Genomic DNA, 21,477 nt, shown 5'->3' with positions numbered 1-21,477 from the left:
AGTACCACTACCCAACCCTGTCAGTTACTACTTCTGTTCATCTAAACTGTGATCGCAAGCATGCACTGAACGCAATGCGACACACTGCTCTACAGTACTGTTCTTAGACTCACCCGCATAGCTTTAGAGTTTTACCCTCACTTCTCATCCCCTATCCCTTCCAGGCGTCGGGCCGGGGCGACAAATTCACATTCGAAGTCAAGTGGCTGATCCCGCTGGCGGAAATAGTGTGCAGCTGTGACGACCTTCCGGCCGACCCGCGCGCCGACCCGGCCGGCAACTCCAGCCTTGTGACGCTGAAGTCACAGGCCAGCACCGTGAGGGACCAGATCCGGGCACAGGAGCGCTACTACGGCCTCCAGGGGGTGAGTGAGCGGGCGTGCTGACCGGGCGGTGGGGAAAGACGAGCCTGGGCTGGTACTGTGACACGTGAGCAGCGTGTACCACTATGCAAAAGCGTGTACCGGCGAGTGCAAGCGTGTACCAGCTGGCGCAGAAGGTGTAGTGGGTAGTGCAACTGAATTGTGATCTTAGAATGGTTATAGTTAGGTCAATGCATGTGGTAAGATCAAGGATACGGCTGGTCCTTATCAAATGAGATTACTATGCTAGTAATGCGTATGTGGCGATTCCTGTAAGACCGTAGACTGATGAATCACGGGTGTATTTATAGCCCTTCATGTAATCCGTATATGTTGTGGTGCAGCCTTGTCAAAAGTCACCTCCTCTCTGACCCTGATAGCCGGCGAATTTCATGAGCTGAGTCACGTGTTGTGCCGCACCAAACTGGTTTGCAGAGACAGTAGTGCTGCCTCACGTGGCTGTTCAAGGCTCGACTTTACATACGGTCATCGTCTGCAAGTCAACAGCGTGTTATCTGAGAACCATTTGCCTATCGAGCAGCCAATGTAGGTCGTAAAACTGCATTTGCAAATAGGTTATCGGATAGCAGCATTGCAGTATTTTTTCACAGACTTCAGACTGGTTTGCTGGCCTGTTGGCGCTGATCTCACGATGCAAAATGAAACCAGTTCACGTATAGATGAGTGCACTAAGAGGACACTTTTATCGGAAATGTACTTAGTCTGAAATCTTAGTCATCGTTTTCCTGATGTCGTCCACTCCTTGTAACGGTTTGTGGCCAAAGAAACATATGTCTGTAGCGGTTCACGTTCAGCCCCTGGGTAGATGATGTTGCGCTGTGCAGTCCCATTCATAATGTGAGACCGGCATTAGACCAATGGCATTTCCTGGCTATCCAGTTCCGATTGTATGGGCGCAAAATGACCTCGCCGTCGGCGCGCCCCTAACCCCCAACAAACAAACAAACAAACAAACCAGTTCCGATTGTAATTCGCATGTCTCATGTCTCAATGTCTTTCGGCTCATTCGTGGGATGAGAGCGCAGCGTTGCTATGCATGAAATGCGTTTGAATGTATCTGAATGTGTCTCTAACCACGCCCCGCTCATGATGTTTATGTAAATACAACTGTGTAAATGTAAATATGTAAATGTAACTGTGGGAAGAACTGAATGTTGTCAATTCTTGGCAGTAACAATTTCGTAGGAAAAGAGTTGTCCGTCTGCATTAATGTTTGATATCTCTGCCGCACTCTCAGCTGCTGCTGAAGTTGAGTCACCTACCCCTTCTCCACCTCGGTTCATTCAGTTGATAAGAGTCATTTCTTGACACCCCACCCTCCCGCCTCGGCCCCTCAGAAGCGGTCCGACCAGAAGACGGAGAAGCAGCGGAAGAAGCTGGCAGAGCTGGAGTCGCAGCTGGTGACGGCCTCGCCGAACCTGCCGTTCCGCGTCTATAGCAGGAACGGCAAGCAGAACGCGCTCTTCTTCCTTTCCTCGGACTTTGACCGCACCCAGTGGCAAGAGGCCATCCACGTCCTGCAGGTATGGGAATAGGGAGAGAGGGAGAAGTAGGGAGGGTAGTTACGCTTCCAACTTGAACCATGTGGACTCACTGACACCAAGCTTTGGGCACTAGCACAAAAGCTCTGAATGTTCACCATTGTACTCGAAGGCTGTCGTAACCCAGTGGCCGCCATTTTTTAACTACCATTACGGATCCAGCTACCGTTGTGCCATTCGATCTATTGGTCAAAAATGGTAATAATCTCTCTTAGTTTGTGTCTGCGTGGCGGTGCTAGGTCTCCTTGGTATAATGTCTGACACTGAGTGTCCTTAATTGGCCGCCGTAAATACTTGGTGTGGCCCCGCGGCTGGTTTCTATTCTCGGTGTGGCCATCGTTACCTGAAATTAATGGTCCGAGCTGTGAGAGAGCCGAGTGGTCGACTCGTTAGCAGGTGTGCTGTTAGGGGAGAGGCGGCGATGGTTTGGGGGTGAGGGGAGTGTTTTGCTGCTGCGGTGGGGTTAATGAGTAGATGCGGTTGTCTGTATCAGCTAATGATGTTTGTCCTTGTAATGTAAATGAGAAATACCTTTCAGAATCGAGCCATTTGTTGTCATTTTGCTCCCCGGTTGTATGTTACGTAATACAGTTTATGTATTTATGACGTCATCTCCCCCCCAAAAACAAATCAAAAATAGCCACCGTTATACACTCCGCCGCTCCGCTGTCCCTCTTATGACGTCACGTCCTCCCACCTCTGACGTCACGCGGTATCTCCGTTCACAGACGAACACTCCGCCGAGTCTGCAGGCACAGCCAGTCTCGTTTGACGAGGTTCAGTCGTGGATCACGACATGCAGGAAGGACCTGCAGACCAACATGGGCTCGTACCTGATGCGAACCGGGAGGGATGAGTCCCTTCTGGTGGGCGATCTGCACATCAAGGTGCAGCAGCTGAGCGGGCTCGCGGAGGAGGCAGGTCAGTGGTCTGGGGCAAAGGGTTAGGTGTGGTGGATGAGGTGCCATGGTCGGTTCGGGATGGGTCTACCGAACCTAATGAATAGCATGATAAGGTTGAGTCAGGTCATGTTATGCTAGCATGATGTAATGTCAGCTGCGCTGTAGGGTTCGGTTGTAGATGCGTAGATTATGAGTTGACATCTATGTGAGTTTACACTAGACCTGTGTTTAAAAAAAATGTAACGTTTTCGAGCTCAGTATAGTACCCACATTCAGACTGGCGAAATCAGTTAACCGTACAAGTGGCGAAAGTCTCGGTATTATTGTTAAACACCTCCGGTTTGAACTGTAGGAGCACTGTGACAAATGCAGAAACCAAACTCATTGTTTCATTGTCCTGGAAATCCGGACATTCTTCTCTTAACCTTGACTGGGCATTGTGCACAATTGTTCCATTCACATATTCTAAGCACGGTTTTGCCGGAACAAGTGCGCATTTAAAAATATCACTGAGCTTCGCTGTGATGTCATGTTATGCAAACGACCATGATGCATTCACGCGAACACGTTTTCGACAAACGATACCATTGTTATGGTATCTATCACGTCATGATTGTCACCAAATATGTATCATAACATAAGCCTACTGCACGCCCTTTGCTACTCGGCTTAGCACGTCGTATAACTTTCCTGTTCGTCTTTCTTCAGATATGTTCATCTGCTTCGAGATCGACTCGTACGGCCACTTCTTCCGCAAGGCCAAGACGAAGCCGATGCGTGGTATAGCGCCGCAGTGGAACGAGGACTTTATTCTGGAGCTGGATGGATCTCACAGCCTGCGGATTCTCTGCTACGAAAACTGCCCGAGGGACGGACCCGTTCTGCGAGGGAGATCCCGAACAGAGGTGAGAGGGAGAGGGAGAGGGGAGGGGCGAGAGAGAGAGAGAGAGAGAGAGAGAGAGAGAGAGAGAGGGGGGGGGAGGGGCGAGAGAGAGAGAGAGAGAGAGAGAGAGAGAGAGAGAGGGAGAGTCCAATCGTTACCTTCAGTAATTAACTCGAGTGGGGAGTCGTGACCTTTCGTGAATCTTCAGATGGTCACCTGGCTGCTGCAGTTGCCGCTAACCTGTGTCAGTTCGTCTCCCCAGATTTCTCACTTCGATTCCCACCTATAACGGTGTTTTACACCCGCAGCTGAGCCGGACCTGGCTGACGACCAGCATGCAGGAGCGGACCATCAGTCTGGAGGGTCTCAGCCTCACCGTCTCCGTCAAATACGCCTCCTACGAGATGACCAAGCGGCGGCCGCCGGCCGGAAAGAGCAACCGGCTCTTCGGCAGCAAAATCCAGGACGTGTGCAGGTGAGATGCTTCATCCCTCTGCGGCTCTGTCTGTACCCCACACGGCAGACCTGGAGTGGCTCTGTAACCTGTGTCCCTCCTTAAAACACTGAACCACTCTCAATGGCGGTCCTATACTCCTCCTTCGGGCTCTAATTGTCTCCTTACGTTACGTACCCTCCCTGGAACTCTTACCTCTCGCCGCAGACGGGAAGGCCGCTCAATGTGGCTCTGTAGTCAGTATTTTCTACCCTCCGTCTGACTTTTACCCCTCGTTGCAGAGAGGAGGATCGCTCGATATGTGGCATTGTAATCATCCGTGTAACTCTTCTCTGACTCCTCGCCGCAGACGGGAAGACCGCTCTGTGTGGCTCTATCTATACTCTGTGCCCTTTCAGCAGATGTGCTACTTTGCCCATCCCGTAACCATCTCACCCCTCTCTGCAGACAGGAGGACCGTTCGGTGTGGCTGTGTACTCTCTACCCTCCGTGTAACTCTTCTCTGACTCCTCGCCGCAGACGGGAGGACCGCTCTGTGTGGCTGTGTACTCTCTACCCTCCGTGTAACTCTTCTCTGACTCCTCGCCGCAGACGGGAGGACCGCTCTGTGTGGCTGTGTACTCTCTACCCTCCGTGTAACTCTTCTCTGACTCCTCGCCGCAGACGGGAGGACCGCTCTGTGTGGCTGTGTACTCTCTACCCTCCGTGTAACTCTTCTCTGACTCCTTGCCGCAGACGGGAGGACCGCTCTGTGTGGCTGTGTACTCTCTACCCTCCGTGTAACTCTTCTCTGACTCCTCGCCGCAGACGGGAGGACCGCTCTGTGTGGCTGTGTACTCTCTACCCTCCGTGTAACTCTTCTCTGACTCCTCGCCGCAGACGGGAGGACCGCTCTGTGTGGCTGTGTACTCTCTACCCTCCGTGTAACTCTTCTCTGACTCCTCGCCGCAGACGGGAGGACCGCTCTGTGTGGCTGTGTACTCTCTACCCTCCGTGTAACTCTTCTCTGACTCCTCGCCGCAGACGGGAGGACCGCTCTGTGTGGCTGTGTACTCTCTACCCTCCGTGTAACTCTTCTCTGACTCCTCGCCGCAGACGGGAGGACCGCTCTGTGTGGCTGTGTACTCTCTACCCTCCGTGTAACTCTTCTCTGACTCCTCGCCGCAGACGGGAGGACCGCTCTGTGTGGCTGTGTACTCTCTACCCTCCGTGTAACTCTTCTCTGACTCCTCGCCGCAGACGGGAGGACCGCTCTGTGTGGCTGTGTACTCTCTACCCTCCGTGTAACTCTTCTCTGACTCCTCGCCGCAGACGGGAGGACCGCTCTGTGTGGCTGTGTACTCTCTACCCTCCGTGTAACTCTTCTCTGACTCCTCGCCGCAGACGGGAGGACCGCTCTGTGTGGCTGTGTACTCTCTACCCTCCGTGTAACTCTTCTCTGACTCCTCGCCGCAGACGGGAGGACCGCTCTGTGTGGCTGTGTACTCTCTACCCTCCGTGTAACTCTTCTCTGACTCCTCGCCGCAGACGGGAGGACCGCTCTGTGTGGCTGTGTACTCTCTACCCTCCGTGTAACTCTTCTCTGACTCCTCGCCGCAGACGGGAGGACCGCTCTGTGTGGCTGTGTACTCTCTACCCTCCGTGTAACTCTTCTCTGACTCCTCGCCGCAGACGGGAGGACCGCTCTGTGTGGCTGTGTACTCTCTACCCTCCGTGTAACTCTTCTCTGACTCCTCGCCGCAGACGGGAGGACCGCTCTGTGTGGCTGTGTACTCTCTACCCTCCGTGTAACTCTTCTCTGACTCCTCGCCGCAGACGGGAGGACCGCTCTGTGTGGCTGTGTACTCTCTACCCTCCGTGTAACTCTTCTCTGACTCCTCGCCGCAGACGGGAGGACCGCTCTGTGTGGCTGTGTACTCTCTACCCTCCGTGTAACTCTTCTCTGACTCCTCGCCGCAGACGGGAGGACCGCTCTGTGTGGCTGTGTACTCTCTACCCTCCGTGTAACTCTTCTCTGACTCCTCGCCGCAGACGGGAGGACCGCTCTGTGTGGCTGTGTAGTGTGTACTCTCTACCCTCCGTGTAACTCTTCTCTGACTCCTCGCCGCAGACGGGAGGACCGCTCTGTGTGGCTGTGTACTCTCTACCCTCCGTGTAACTCTTCTCTGACTCCTCGCCGCAGACGGGAGGACCGCTCTGTGCCGTTCATCATCACCAGCTGTCTGCGGGAGGTGGAGCGGCGCGGCACCAACGAGACGGGCGTCTATCGGGTCTCCGGGTCGGCCACCGACATCAACCGGCTCAAGAAACTGTATGAGACCAGTGAGTATCCACTAGTTACATACTGATGATGATGGTCAGTAGTTGTCGGACATTACATATAGGAACTCATCTTTGTACAGCCTTCAGTGCTTTGGAGTACATACTGAACTGCAGCAGAAGGTATTTCGATCTTAGGCACAAAGAAGCACTGTCTATTTTGCTTGTAATATTCGCGTCGGATGCAAGTCAATTGCTAGATAACAGAATGTTTATTTTCACGTTCTTTGCATGCATGTTTCACGCTGCCGTGTGCGTCTCTTGAATTTATCCCTAACGTTTCTTCTGTTTGTGTCCTGCAGACATCTACGAGGCCGAGCAGCTGATCAAGGAGGTGGACATCCACTCGGTGACCGGTCTGCTGAAGCTCTACCTGCGCGAACTCCCAGAGGCGCTCTTCACCGACGGGCTCTACGGCATGTTCTTCGACGCGTTCAGCAGCCCGGACCTGCCGCTGCGCCGGCGGCGGCTGCTGCAGCTGTTCTCGCAGCTGCCGCAGCTCAACCAGAGCATCATTGTCTACCTGATCGAGCACCTCATCAAGTGAGTGTGGAAAAGACAGCCTTGGTATGAGGTAGAGATTGGAGTGAATGAAATGGTTTCAACCCTATGGAGCATAACGTATATGTTTTGTAGAATGATGTCGTAGGTAATGAGGTAAATTTTAGGAGAGGGATGAAGCCCTGTCTCGCTAACCTTTCCGTGTTATGAGGCTTGAGAGTGAAGAGTCCTCACTCTCAAGCCTCATAACTAGACTCCTCTCAAACCAGGTCACCACACTTCTCTTTCCTCACTCACACTCTGATTATCCCCCCCCCCCCCTCCCTCGTCCCATGACCGCCACTATCGGCGACTGGCTCGTTATCGCAGTCAGACTGGCGCCGGCGCCGACGCCACCGGACGGAACACAACAGCCCTGACCTTGGCCGTCGGTACTGCGTCCGGCGAGCGAAATCGCCGGAACAAACTCCCAGCCCCCTTTCTGTGTGTGGGCCGTGGGAGCGGGTAGTGGTGCGAGCAGTATCAATGGGGTGCGGTGTGGGAGCGATTGGCTGAGACCTGCTATTGAGTGCAGAGTGCACACCACACACTGCACATTTATGACAAAAAGCGAAAAGAAGCCATTTGGTCGTGCATTAGGGAGGAAGGGAGCTGGTTAGGTGGTTGTTAGCTCCCTGGAGCGGTTACATAGCACGGTTTGTACTGAAAGCTAGCGAAGTGAGGTGGCATATCGACTTTTGTCATTTGTCCGAGCATTGCAGGCTCGTTTGTCTCCTATCTTTTATCTGTCACTGACCGACCGTTCCTTCCGCAGGGTGAACAAGGCCGAGGTGTTCAATAAGATGTCCCTACACAACCTGGCCACGGTTTTCGGTCCGACGTTGCTGCGGCCAGGTCCGCAGGCCGACTCTGCCGTCCAGCCGGACCTCCTGGCCGCCGGCACGGTGGACGTCATGGCTCAGGCCGGCATCCTCTACTTCTTTCTGCAGCGCCGCAGTAACGGCGAGCCCATCCAAGTGGGGGTGGACGGAGCCGACAGCTGACTGCAGCCGGACCAGGACAGAGGGGCGGGGAGGAGGGGAGAGGGTGGGAGCGCGCCAGGGACCAACACCGGCCGCCAGAGGGCCCGGCGAGTGTGAAACTGTGGCCTGAGAGTATTTTGAATGGACGAGTGTGTGTGTGAATGATGATGCCAACTGAAGAAAATGTCGCAATTTGAGCCGAGAGTCTAACCAAGAGTCGATTGGAGTACCGTATCTGTTGCGCTGGTGTCTGTATAGATGGCTCGTGTCGAGCGCTGCTCCGATCACGCAAACAGCGGCCCAGCGATGGACGTCACCTGGCGCTTCCTCTGCGGCTGGCCAGCCGGCTTCCCGAGTGTTTATTTTCTACGTTTGTGTTTGCAATGTGACGCCCCCGCTGGGGTTCGCTGGGGTCTGTCGAGGAGCTCCTGGGGCCCTGGAGGGGGAGCACGGGCCGTGCGTCCCTCCGGGGGATTCTTGGCGTACTCCGTGCTGCCGGAGCTGGGTCTAGGACGGGACCACGCGGGCAGGGGTGGGCCAGCGAACAACGATGGCGGACTGCCGCCGCCGACCGGCCGGCCTGCTCGGTCGGATTGGTTTAAGCGTTTAAACTAGTCACCGCTTGTGATGGGGGTCACCAAGATGTCGGCCCGCATAATGTGTATCAAGTGCATTTGTTACCCGTGTGCCAAGTGTATACCGATCAGTGTGTTCTGTGCTCTGTGCGGTTCGTGAGCGCAGTGTGAACTGTGTTCTACGTGGCTTGAGCTCAGAAAGCCCGAGAGGAGCCGTGTTGCGTCTCTCCTCGTTTTACATACGAATTGCGATGATGAAGAATAGGTTGTGTATTTCGAACAGGATTCGTTTGAAAGTGCTTCTGTGCGCATTGTTGTGCATATGTTAGCCATGCTACGGTTATCCGGAAATAAACATTTGCATGGCGCTGCTTTTTCGTGGAAAGAAATTCGTTGCATTTTTCTACTGCGCCGGCATAGTTCAAATGAGAGCTGTAAGCAGGGCCAGGCGCGCACCCAAAACTTAAGGGGACGCACAGGGCCCCCATGACGATGCCAGCCTGTGAATGCGTAAAAAGATTAGCACTGGTTTACGTTAACAGCCTCTCCGCGTGGAGGCCTTCAAAGGCCGGTGTGGAAGCTTCATAGGCCGATGTGGGGACCAATGAGTTGACGAGGCAGGAGCCGCCGTGAGGACTGAGGAGGGCCTTCAGCGCCTGGGCCCGCAAAGTTCGCTGTGGGGGCTTAAGAGACGCGTTGGGCCCCCAAAAGGCCGCATGTGAACCTCAACAATCCAGCGTAGCGGCCTCATTCCTCAAGAGCTTATGTGAGGTCCTCAGGACGAATGGATCCTTTAGAACGGCATAAGCCCCACGAGTCTACGCGGTGCCATCAAACTAATGCGAAGCCCCCCCCCCCCTTCCACGAGCCGGTGACCGGTGTAGGTTCCTAATTCCCTGTGTGGGGCCCTCTGAGGTCGGCGAGGGGACCCCGGTTGATGCATCGAGTAGCCGGCGTGGGACCGAGGAGCCCGCATGGGGGCCCCAGTGACGTGTGGGTCCATCAGACCTTCGAGAGGGTTACCAGAGATCGTCGTGAGGACCTTTAGAAGCCAATGTGAGGCCCCTGGGCCCAGCGAGGAGCCCTCAGAGGCCGGCGAGAGGCCTTAAAAGTCGGCGAGAGGGCTCAAGAACGGGCATGGTGCACCGAGAAGCCTGAATCGGGGCCCAAGAGACTGTAGGGCCTCAGGAGCTGGCATGGGCCAAAGAAGGCTTGCGTGGGGCCCTCGAAAGCCGTCTGGGGAGCGGGAGCTAAAGAATCTAGCGTGTGCCCCCAACCTCCATGTTGCACGAGCCCCCCCCCCCCCCCCTCCCCCTTGCGTGCGTCTTTAACTGCAAGGTAAATTCGTAGGAGCCAGGACTCTCAACCCCGTGCAACTCATTCCCTCACAGTCACACTAGAACGTCCACATATATTCGTTAATTCAAAGCACTCCTAGTTTAAGTACAACGGCAATATATGGCCAAGCTGTTTTTGGAGCCGTCACATCTGCCCGACAGTCAACAAATCCGCGGTGGGGGTCTGGCCGGTCCCGGGCAGACGTCCTGTCCCCTGGCGGCGACACTGACATCAACACAGCGCCGCCGCCCTCCGTTCGGCACATTGCACACGAAAAGCTACTCACCTAGCACGACCTAACACGGAAAGCTGGGAGGGTCGCCGGTCGACTGACCGTCGCCAGCGGTCTGTCTGCACAGTACAAATGGATGACGGCGACCACGCAGCGATGCCACGAGCGTTGAACACAGATGACTGTTGAAGGATGGGTGCGCGTGCGACCGTGAGAAGATGACGTGTGACGTCGGACGCACGATGGCGCCTCAGAGTGGCGCCAATGAGCGTAGAGAACGAGATGAGATTGGCCTCGGCGGCGCCGGGGGGCCGGGCGGCCGCCGGTGCCGGCACACAGTAAACGCACACATGCATAGACACGACAGGGCGCAGATCCGCCACGCACGCCAAATGACCCGAGAATGACACGATTAAGAATCTCGAAGTGACGCGCGACGACGCGTTGAACAGTCAACACTTCTGTCATGAACGTTGTCTTGGGGCCACCGCCACCACCGCCGCCGCCGTCGCCGTTTGACGTCGATGAGATGTAATGCCCAATGTGGCGGCCGGGCCGAGTGGGGCGGCGCCTGGATTTCTACTCTACAGCAGGTAACAAACGGAGTCCTAGAGTGGCCGGCCTCAATCGCCGCTGGGTGCTGACTTGACTACGACCGGCTTCACGTCCTGGGAGCACGCCTCCTCCGCCACGTGGACCGGGGAGCACCCGGAGGACACCTGCCGGCGGACGGAGAGGCGTTAGTTTTACGAGCTGCACACTGGGGGCAGAACAGTCGAGAGCTGGGACTAGGCAGCTTTAATGGGACATGAGACACCAGTCAGAAACTTCAGCAGTCATCAGAGGGCACTCCCCCGCACCAATAACACATGATAAGCGGCGATTAGATGATGGCTCTGGTAAATTGTGTCCTGCAACAGCTTTAGCTTCTGACATCAACACCTGAACTTCTTTCCACACATCTTCGGCGATCTACATGCAGTGTGAAGAATAATTACAAAATGCACGTTTGCTGAAACGCTCTGGGCGTCGCCGGAATTTCTTAACATTTAAGATGCGCTTCGTCAAGTGCTTGCACAAAAGGAATCAACAACGAATGCTTGGAGACCACAAACTGTAACAATGGAATGTAAAGAGCAGACGAATAATGAACAGAAAACATGTAAAAACAAATACGATGAAAGTGCAAATAAGATACACGATGCGAAATGCGTTAACTTAGGTTCCAATATGATGTTTGACCACGATGGCTTAAACATCCTACACAAGAGCACGACAAAATGAAGTAAACAATATGCTGTAAAGAAAACGGTGATCAACCAATAAATCAACAACATACAATACGACGAAACGGACAAATGTGAAACAACCATGCATGACGAAGTTGCCGCCACTTCCGAACATATTCTGAAGCTTTCCTGAAAAAAGAAAACTCCAGCAGCATGCCTGGACAGAGACCACAACGTTGCCGCGAACCACAGCAGCCATCACAGCTCGACATCGAAAGCATGCAGTGGCGGCGTGAGCCGGGCGGGCGGGCGGCCGCAGCGGTGCCAGGGGCGGGGGCGGGGGCGGGGGCGGCAGACAGGCAGCTCACTGCCGCCTGACCTGGCTGATCTCGTCGATTTCATCCGACTCGGCGATCATTTCGACCGTGATGGGCTCGGCATCGCCCTCCTCGGCCTCGGCCGTCTCAGAGGTCTCGTCCGACTCCAGTTTGGGTAGGTGCACCACTGGATGCACCACCTAGCAGTGGTGGTGGTGGTGGTGGGCTGGTTAGTCCCACCCTCTGGTACCCGAGGGTGCAGGAGAGAGGGTAGGACCGGCCGCGCACGGGTCACCCAAGTCCATTACCGAGACACATACTCACACACAGTAGCGAGGAAACGGAAGAGACTGGCCACACTGCTCATTAGAGTTGATTAGGCATCAAATATCTGAAAATTGTTCCCTAATTCACCTGGATGAGGCGGCACGCTGACTAGTGACCAGCCATTTTTATCTTCCACCAAGAGAGCATATATGTAGTCAGTTTCTCAAAGTGTTTCATTGCCTCCCAAACAAAACCACCACCAATATAAGCACAAAGTTAACCCGAAGCACCAACGGCAGCAACCGGCTTCCGGTTAGTGTAGGAAACCCCACCGTGCGGTGTGCTACCCCACAAACACACCCCCGCAAAAGCCAACGTTCCACTGGAGCTGGCACTCGTTCTGTTAGTGAAGGCAGACGTTCCATGGCAACAAATGCACATCCCATAAGAAGAAACGCACGTCTCGTTAGTAAACAAGCAACAGGTTAGTCAACATAGCACCAGAACCCACCACTACTATCAGTCGCGCAGTTCTCGCAGCCAGACTCGCTGCTAGCCTGTCAAGTAAAGGACCGGGTCAGGTCAGGGTGACGGGTCGGCGAGCCGTCCTACCTGCAGGGTCTGTCCGTCGGCGCTCTGAACGTGCTGTACGTTGGCCACCACCGTGTGGTACATGGACGAGCTGATGGGGATCGTCACCATGTTGCCCGCCGAGAACGCTGCGGAAGGCGAAACACGGGTTAGCTCGCTAGCGGACAAACGCACAGGCTAGTCTGTGAAAACATATAGGCAAGTCTCGAAAAAGAATACCCACGCCTTTCCGTAAAGACGCAACCCACGAAGCAACGACCATGCTACTAGTGAACTGAAGCACGTTGACGGGAAATGGCTCTAGTACACAATCAGACATAGTCCAGTAAAATTGGCTTCACTTATTCCACACCCAACCAAACCAGCACCCTGCACCAACCACCAAACGAGCTTCACGGTCCCTCACACGCCCACTCTCACGTTCCGTCATCCACCACACCCTTCATTATCCACACGCTTCCGTGTCCCGTCCCTTCCACTCTATCCCCATCCATCCGTACCGCTCCTCTCACCTGCGTCATCTCCGACACCGTTGAGTACCAGATGTCCCTCGGCATTGATGGTAGCCTCGGTGACAGAGCTCAGGTCGATGTTCATCGTCTGGCCCCCATCTCCGTCTAGGCCGTCCGCCTGAAGCATAGACGAAGGCTAGACACGGCCCGCGCAGCCGGTCAGGGTCAGGTCGGGGTGGGGTCAGACGTGGACACGGGAGTGACCAGTCACGGTATAGGTGACGCGCTGATGCCGGACAATCTGTGAAGGGGATGAGCTAGAAACTAGAATACTCAAATAAAGCACAGTCTTATGATGATTTCCTCCTGGAGATCACAGCAACAGTTTGGTGGGGGCATGCTACGAATACATGTGTTGCACATAACACTTATCTAATCGTCCTTGACAAATAGTATCTGGTCATTGGGCGGCTGGTGGCAGTCTGACATGAATTTCAAACGTTGGTTTGCGGCCTGGGGGCGTTTGCCCCGACAAAAGCTCGTAGACAGCCGGCGAGCAGTATACATGACAAAACAACATTGTACTCTACGGACTGGCTAACAGTCATCTCATCTGGGGCTTCCAGACAACTACACTCTAGCTTTCAACATCTAATCTTTCTACGTTCTAGCCACTGTGTAGCCTACTTCTAGCAGCACCAGCTGAACTACCTCACTACCATCCCCTACCCCTACCTCCCCAAAATCTACCGTCAGTCATACGACCCAATATAATTATTTTATCATCACGGCCCCTACGAGCGCCGCTGGCAGCTCCCTCACCGTGGTGACGCCCTGCACGTGCGCCTGTGTCCCGTCTGGCAGTGTGATGACAGGGTTGTTGGGGTCCACGTGGATGATGCTGACGGTGCCGTCGGGGTTGCTGATGGTCTGTACCACCGTATGGGAGTACTGGGAGGGCACGTTCTGCGGCAGACAGGTTAGCGAGCGAGTTGATAGTGTGGTCAGCGGGAGAGGGGGTGGTCTCAGCGACTGGTGGATGACCTTCTGGGACAGCAATCGAAGGCATGCTAGATTCATGGCAGTGGTAGGCATGAGAGAGCGTCCAGATAAGCTTTTTGTCAACACAGGATACACAACTCAGCGTTTATTAGATAGAACTCTAGCAATCGGCAATATTTATCGACAGAAGCAAGCGCTTGCGAGGCTCTACCCAAAAACAGCAGCGCGTAGTGACTACACTACTGCAAATTATCATCACTACATTACTACTCACTACCTCTACAGTACCATAACTGCGACACTCACCAGTCCCTGGAGGTTGAGTTTGGGCGGCGCAGTGCGTATGACGCCTCCCGGCGCGCCGCCTCCGCCTCCTCCCGCACTGCCGCCGGTGCCGCTGCCGCTCCCCGGCAGTGATTTGACCTCGTCATCGTCAGAGAAGGCCGGCAGCAAGTCGTCCCGGCCGTGGTACCGGTAGCAGTTGATGACGATCTGCCGCAGCGCGTGCGTCCACGACACCTGGTGTCCGCAGAGGCGGGTGGCGCTGGGTCAGCGGTGGCAGGACTGAGGGCTGGGGAGAGGGAGAGAACCAGGGGAGGAGAGGAGGGGAGAGGAGAGGAGAGGAGAGGAGAGGAGATGAGATGAGATGAGAGGAGAGGAGAGGAGAGGAGAGGAGAGGAGAGCAGAGGAGAGGAGAGCAGAGGAGAGGAAAGGAGAGAAGAGGCGAGAAGAGGTAAGCAGAAGACAGGGAAAAGGGAAAGTGATAAAGAGTGGAGGACACTGATCAAGAAGATGGAGAGGGAGATGTCATTACCTACGATGGACTGCTAAAGGGATTACATGGACAGAAAATCAACAGAAGGGAGGTTTGAAGCGAAGGTAAAGAGTGGTCACGTAAAGGGGGAACACATCAACTGAAATAACACTAATTATTATTGTACTAGCGCGGAGAGGATTTACTCTCTCGCGGCTCGAAGTCGGCACGTTTAGCGGATTGATTGAGTGAAGGACAATCAAAGCGACATCACATTAAGGCGGACACACATAATGGCGTTGCAGTAGAGTTAATGAGGCTGGCTGAACTGAATGCAGAACTATATAAATATAACGGTAACCGCTGCATGCCGGTATAACGATAAACATCACGCTATCTGTGCACGACACAACAACCAGACTAGTCAAAGGCAAACGGCAACGCTAAAACCAACAAAACGCGGCGCAAAACCAAAGAAACAAAAAAGGGGTGCGTACTTTGGCCTTATCCTCCTCGTTGCGGTTGTCCATTCTGACATTAGCCCACGGCACGCCTTTGGGCCACCAGTCGGGACGCGCAGACAGCTTGCCCCAGCCGGGCTTACCCTTGCCTAATGAGAACACATGCAAACGTAAGCCAATAAGTACAGAGAACGACACAGAGCCATGCGCGGTGCGCCGCCCCGGCCGGGGCCGGTGGGCCGGTCGGCCGGGGCGGGTGGGTGAGTGATGCCGCCGCCCGGCGGCCCGTCACCTTCTGCTTCTGTTCGTCAGTGCGCGCGTCCATGCGCACATTGGCCCAGGGCACGTCCTTGGGCCACCAGGGCGGCCGCGTGGCGTCCTTACCCCAGCCGGGCTTGCCGCGGCCTGGGGGTGAGCGGCGGCGGCCGCCGTGAGCCCGAGACAACACAACAGGACATGGTGCTAACAGAGGAACATCCTTCGGAAAGGTGGGGTAAGACGTCGCATAGTTACAGCACGGCATAGCATGACAAGCCACAGCCACGGCACAGCTCAGTGCATGTACCGTACGGCAGACGGCACTGGACGGTAAGGCACAGCACAGCCTGCAGGGCACGGCACAACTGGACTGACGTCACGGTGGATACTAGGCACAAATGATGGAACAGTGTGTCTTCTGCGACATTAGAAATGATACGGCCGGGACGCATATCTCGGACACGCGCTGTATGATACCAGGCACCAGACACTGCACAGACACGTACAAATAGAGCACGATATCAGATATGGTCCTCAGTCTGTGCACACTACACTGCAGTCCCCCAAACAGAGCGTAGATCCAGGCACACTCTGTAAAGGGCGCACACAACAGCTGGTGCACGGCACTACACACAGCCTCTCCCCACCCGCACTGAACACAGCTGCACACCACGGCACAGACAGAATCAGACACTCGTGCACTTCCCGCCCCTACATCACTAACGCATATACATCCCACGCAGGACACGTTGAATTAGGTAACGAAAGGGGGCTTTGATGGAGCAGCCTAAGTGTAAACAGTCTTCAGACTCAAACATCACGAGCGTGGAAAAGCGAACAAGGTACTGACTGCATGGCCCAGACTGGAGCCAACGGCTGTCGGACGCAACATCCATCCATGAAAACTGGCCTCCCTTACGTAAAATACACCAGCACATTTGTATGGTTAGACAGCAAATAGGCAAGCGACGGCAGCGGTTTTCCTGTAGCGTTACCCACACAGACTAAACCTGGCACCCCCTCCTTCGCCACACGCACACACGGGGACTTAACGAGGGCTCAGCCGTGCACGCAACTGGCCCTTCCCTCCGTTTAGCGGGTTCGTTACGTTAAAATCCCCACTTCCCCTCTCCCCTCCCCCGAATACGATCGACATATTCAATACCACAATTACCCTAATTCCCCGCCGCCCCTGTAACATGAAGCACGATCAATATCCACGCACAGTTACTAAATCCACGTCCCGGCCACATGCCGGCCCTGCCCGTTCCGGCCTCCCTGTTCCCTTCAACTCGTCCCACTACGGCATATTGTAACATATTCCGCGAGTCATGCACGGCACGAGTTATCGAGCCAATCAGTGTTTCTATCTTGTCAACACACAGCAGGCCCGGCAAGCTTACACAATACACGGGGCCGGGTAAGGTGGGAATAAAAACAGGCCTGCCATCATTGGCAGTCGCCTGGTCAGCAACCAACATCAACAAAGTGTCAGTAATGTCAATTAGTTTTTGTTTCAACTACGGTAGAACGTGGTAATGTGAATCTGTGGAGCTGATCGGTAGCACAACTCACCACATAAGGTGTACATTGATCAAGTTTGAAACTAAACACAATTCTCTGGTTTTGTTTTTGAACATCAAATAAGTAGTTACGTAAGCAAAGATAGTGAATCTGCCTATGTGATGCAATGACTTGAAGTTCGATTTATAAAACAGAATCAACAAAACCTATCTGAACACTGAGTTAAGTAACACCATAGCTTGTCTGAACTGAGGGTAAAATTTCAACTTAACTGCAGCTGATCTATTTCACAGCACAGGGGGGGAGGCATCTCCACATCCAGTGTCGACCTACCTGTCGAATACTTTAGCATGAGTGGTATGAACGCCCTCAGTTGTGCCTGGGTCATCTTTTCGACCGGCGTGGGGATGCCATCGATGACGAGAGGAGGCAGCTCGTGCCGCGACGGGTCGTCCTGGACGGGTGGCGGCGCGTGCCTCGACAGCGCCGCCTCCAGCTCCTGCATTACCGGTACACGCAGCGCGCGCATCTGGAAGGGGACGGAGACAGAGTGAGCGCCGTGAGAAGGTGGGGCAAAATTAGCAGAGGTTAGCAGTATTAACAAATACAGAGGTGGGCAAGAATGGAGCAGAATCAGCCGATCAGTGAGCATTGAGCTGGAAGACGTTATTCACCATACCTATTTGACTTCAAACACAACTCTTTTGATACAATGAAGCAATGCCAATTCTCAATGACGCTAATATTCCCAATTCGAGGATTTACTAAGCAGGGGCAACTTCTCCAAGACAAAATGAAACAACAGCCGTCTACTACCGACTCGGTAGTTACCAAGGCCCACACACACTAGCAGCCCACATTGACGGGTTCCACCATCGATCACTTACCACATCTTCCAGGGGTTTGGCACCGAACACCTTGTAGCTATTGTTGGGTTTTCCGGGCGTGACAAACATGACCACTGCCTGCTGGCCGACCCGTGTCGTGTACTCGTCAATCGTTTGCTGCGGCACGACGAGCGATCACCGGTCAGGGGGAGGCACGACGAGAGTTCATTGATAGAGGGTCGGGGGTGGGGCACGACGGAGAGGTCAACAACGATCGGGGAGAGGGGGCACGGCGAGCAGTCACCGGTCAGGGGGAGGCACGACGGACGGTCACTGATAGGGGAGCGAAGGAGCGTGCAAGGGAACAGAGTGGTGAGTGGTGACGGAAGTGCGGCGGTTGGGTCAGGGACATTAGGTCAGACGGTACACGGCAATCGAATACAGGGCTTGAAAGTTGTTCGCAAGCATCGGACTCGTGCCCATTCGTGATTTCCAACAAATTGAGGAAAAGTGAGAGAGGCTCTACGAAAAAAAAATACGGACGAAGTTCGGGTGTTGCTATTAAAATTTTTGATGGCAAACACCCCCTCCCCCTCCCCCCGGCCTCCACCAGTCGATAATAAGGGTTTATGGAGCCTTCAGCGTAGGAGCCATATGTCGCAAAGCGCCGTTTCTATTTTTCACATACAGTTGTCCGACTACCACACTACGATAAACAATATCGTCCTTGACAGAGTATTAAAACAGCATTCGGGCATGTGTAATAACATAAAAATGCCCCCATCAAAAACGTCGCACTGAACTGCATCATCCGGTAACTAACCCACCTTCAATTTTCGAATCAGCCGCGTCTGCTGTCGTTTTCGTATTGACGGATTAGTCTCGAAGGCGTGTGGTCGTTTCCGTTTTTTCGCCGACGCGATGGCGGCGGCTGCGGCCACCCCGACGGGGCCTGCGGCAGGGCGGGGCGGGGTGGGGCGGGGCGGGGTATGTTATTGGCCGTGAGCCAGAGCGAGGAGGAGTCGCAACCGGATACCAGCCGGCCGCCGGGGGACGGGTCTCGCGACTTCCTGCCGCTCGGAGAGGGTCACTGCGGGGCAGCGCCGGAGGCACCCGAGACGGCAGAGGGTGACCTTGAATCGGACACCAGTCACTCAGAGGATACCACAGCTGTTGTCGGAGCGTCCGAGCGAGCCAGACCGGGGCCTGCGCGGCGCAGAATCTCTGACATGGGCACGCGTCCAGTGCACATTGCACATTACACCTATACCACGTCACAGCTTCGACATCACAGTGCAGCATCGTCGGCTTACATCAATCCCCCCCCCCCCACACACACACACACCGATCAGCCGTCAACGCACACGTGCGCATCTGCACGACACAGTTGGCAGCTGGCCAGCGGGGATGATCCACCCCTCCCCCCTCCCACGAGCCCCACCTGCGGCAGCCAGCTGCGCCGTGACCTCGTCCTGGGTCATGCCCGAGGTCATCAGGCCGTCGTCGTCGTCGTACGATCCTGCCGATGAGAGCATGTCGTCGTCGTCGTCCTCGGAATCCATCCTGATGTCCTGGTGAATCGTCTCGGCAGCAATGTTCAGCGGGTTGTCAGAGTTCATGGCGATGCGCGGCCCGCCGCACGCCGCCGATCTGAAACGGTCAGAGCGATACAGTTAGACTGGACGATTCAAATTGTACACTGACTTGTCCTACAAGCGGGCACATGCGGTCAGACGAGTTGTAAGTGTTGGACAAAGGGCTTATCTGACACCCCACGTGATGACATAAGATACCCTCAGACGTCATGTACCGGAGAGGGCTCACTGAGCGGCACACGCGCGCACACAGCTCACCCACTCCAGACCGCCGCACACAAGTGAAACGGATCTCCGCAGCCGGCTGAGAACTCCCCTCCCCCCCCCCCCCCCCCCCCCGAGCCGTCAGTCGAACAACACCGGTGGGGGTACGCGCCGACTGATACCCCCTCCCCTCCCCCCGCCCAGCCGTGGTGTGGAACCGTCGTGCGGCCGACTTATAGTAATGCCCCTCTCCTTGACAGCCAGTCGGGCGTCACACGACCCCCCCCCCCGCCCTCCCCACAAGGTCCAGCATGTTCCAGAACCGTCATCTGCTCTGACCCATGCGGCATGCCGACAGAGGTCAGCCTGGAACCCTTCTCCAGTCCCATCACACAAACATACATTTGTCCAATCCGAAGAATGCGTCTCGATCCGAGTTAAAACAGCAGACTGAGACGGTCAACCGAATCACCGGAGCTAAGCCATCCCATCCGACGATACAACTGAATGCTGCGACGCAAGTTCCAAATGTCCCAAATCTCTTCTTATCTTTTAAATAAAACTAGGCTCCGCTCCGGTTCTCTGCAACAAATGGCAAGAGAAACGAATGACGTCAGCTCCATACGCACTGATCCGCTAGTTCCCCCCCCCCCCCCTCCCCAAATGTACCATTTTACCCTCCCAAATACTACGAGTACCGCATCTTATGGTTGGAACTTCTCATCGACCCGTTACCATAGTAACGAGAACGGCCCACGATTGGTGGCGGAGATGTCTGGAAAATCAATAATTCCAGCCAGTTTCCTTCACCGTGCGTTCAACCGTCGTAAACCATATGCCAAAATTGTGTCCTGAACAAAAATGGATTATATGCATCGAAAACCTCGTCAAATGTTGGATGAACTCCGATCACATCTTTAGACCATCAGGAATTGCTCAAAGAGCTCTACGTCCACATCGTATCTCCGCCGACTGCGGCGGACAACAAAACTGGGGACGAGATTCGTCGCCCTCCAAACCCCGAAGGGCATCGGGGCCCACTGGTCAGCAGGCCGCCCCCGACGGCGCCCCCGGATTGGGCACGGTTCCTCACATGCGTAGTACGATTTGCCGAGGAACGCAGGCCCAGCGAATTTTGGCTGTGTACGGCTGCGTGTGCACCTGCGTCCCGTCCTCATTTTGGTTCAGTTGGTGACCGACAGTCGCCCAGTGATCACTGTGACTTTGGTGGCAAAAGTAGCTCACTTTGACTTAATAACGCAGCAGTGCCCATTTGAAAACTTGTGCAACCACTCTGAGCAAGAAGATGTCCCGAAATTCCATAAAAATCGGTTCCGGGCGCGCGGACGCCATCAATCGCCCGAGGCGTTATGGCGGCCTGACACCATTTTTACTGAGTCTGCGCAGTAGAGTTCAGCAGAAGGCTTTACAAAAGCGACCACCGTGCGGAACGAAGACATCCAGGTATGGGCCCATACTGTATGCTATTCCAGTAACAACTATTCTACTTACCAACTTAATAGCTCCAGGCAGCCCCAGCACGTTTTCACCACTCGGTACCAAACTCCCAACGCAAATAAATGCAATTGTCGACCGTGTTTTATCTGCTGCCATCTATCGGGATTCCGAATAACTGAGTGATACAGCAAAGAATCTAAAATATTGCTTGATAAGATTAACAAAACTGTTAAGTCTCTTACTGATACGTAATAAATTTGAAAACTGTATTATAAAATTTCAGTTTTATTGCCTATTTTGACCTTTTTAGTAAATAGTAAACCATAAAGTTGTCACCGTCATGTACGGTTTATTTTGTACTCGACTGCGACCGCATTCCGTTGAGTGT

The 21,477-nt window shown here is 54.5% G+C and overlaps 2 protein-coding genes across 17 annotated transcripts in view; one reads left to right on the top strand and one right to left on the bottom strand.

Moving 5' to 3' along the window:
• LOC122365481 (active breakpoint cluster region-related protein-like) overlaps positions 1 to 8,947 on the top strand; it is a 78,504-nt gene extending 69,557 nt beyond the window's left edge. The window contains exons 9-16 of the mRNA XM_043336722.1: positions 165 to 365; positions 1,721 to 1,906; positions 2,653 to 2,845; positions 3,535 to 3,731; positions 4,018 to 4,184; positions 6,346 to 6,485; positions 6,785 to 7,025; positions 7,798 to 8,947. Of these exons, the coding sequence (XP_043192657.1) occupies positions 165 to 365; positions 1,721 to 1,906; positions 2,653 to 2,845; positions 3,535 to 3,731; positions 4,018 to 4,184; positions 6,346 to 6,485; positions 6,785 to 7,025; positions 7,798 to 8,026 (1,554 nt within the window). The 3' untranslated portion in view covers positions 8,027 to 8,947. The remainder of the gene's footprint in view (positions 1 to 164; positions 366 to 1,720; positions 1,907 to 2,652; positions 2,846 to 3,534; positions 3,732 to 4,017; positions 4,185 to 6,345; positions 6,486 to 6,784; positions 7,026 to 7,797) is intronic.
• A 1,030-nt stretch (positions 8,948 to 9,977) lies between these two features.
• LOC122365482 (DNA-binding protein Ewg-like) lies at positions 9,978 to 21,243 on the bottom strand. 16 transcript variants are annotated; one of them, XM_043336727.1, is made up of 12 exons: positions 21,144 to 21,196; positions 20,034 to 20,213; positions 19,274 to 19,482; positions 18,660 to 18,784; positions 17,893 to 18,009; positions 17,339 to 17,534; positions 15,260 to 15,372; positions 14,315 to 14,527; positions 13,829 to 13,972; positions 13,067 to 13,202; positions 12,576 to 12,682; positions 9,978 to 10,869 (listed from the first exon to the last, which is right to left on the bottom strand). In XM_043336727.1, the coding sequence occupies exons 3-12, from the start codon at positions 19,449 to 19,451 to the stop codon at positions 10,774 to 10,776; spliced, it is 1,425 nt and encodes a 474-aa protein (XP_043192662.1). In that variant the 5' UTR covers positions 19,452 to 19,482; positions 20,034 to 20,213; positions 21,144 to 21,196; the 3' UTR covers positions 9,978 to 10,773. The 16 variants fall into 16 exon arrangements, with proteins under 16 accessions (XP_043192662.1, XP_043192658.1, XP_043192663.1 ...); XM_043336723.1 differs by lacking the exons at positions 15,260 to 15,372; positions 21,144 to 21,196 and adding exons at positions 15,516 to 15,628; positions 20,725 to 20,812; XM_043336728.1 differs by lacking the exon at positions 21,144 to 21,196 and adding an exon at positions 20,725 to 20,809.
• Between the last annotated feature and the right edge of the window lie 234 nt (positions 21,244 to 21,477).

Source organism: Amphibalanus amphitrite, unplaced genomic scaffold, assembly GCF_019059575.1.
Source record: "Amphibalanus amphitrite isolate SeventyFive unplaced genomic scaffold, NRLGWU_Aamphi_draft 000743F_arrow, whole genome shotgun sequence".
Taxonomy (NCBI): Eukaryota; Metazoa; Arthropoda; class Thecostraca; order Balanomorpha; family Balanidae; genus Amphibalanus; species Amphibalanus amphitrite.
Note: the sequence above shows the minus strand (reverse complement) of the source record. Positions and strands in the feature narration are given on the sequence as shown.

Excerpts from the sequence above, each read along its gene's own strand:
- LOC122365482 (XM_043336726.1), bottom strand. The coding sequence starts at position 19,451 with ATGAACTCTGACAACCCGCTGAACATTGCTGCCGAGACGATTCACCAG. Across the intron at positions 17,535-17,892 it reads CCAAACCCCTGGAAGATGTG|ATGCGCGCGCTGCGTGTACC; the intron begins GTAAGTGATCGA and ends GTCCCCTTCCAG. Across the intron at positions 14,528-15,259 it reads ACGAGGAGGATAAGGCCAAA|GTGTCGTGGACGCACGCGCT; the intron begins GTACGCACCCCT and ends TGCGGACACCAG.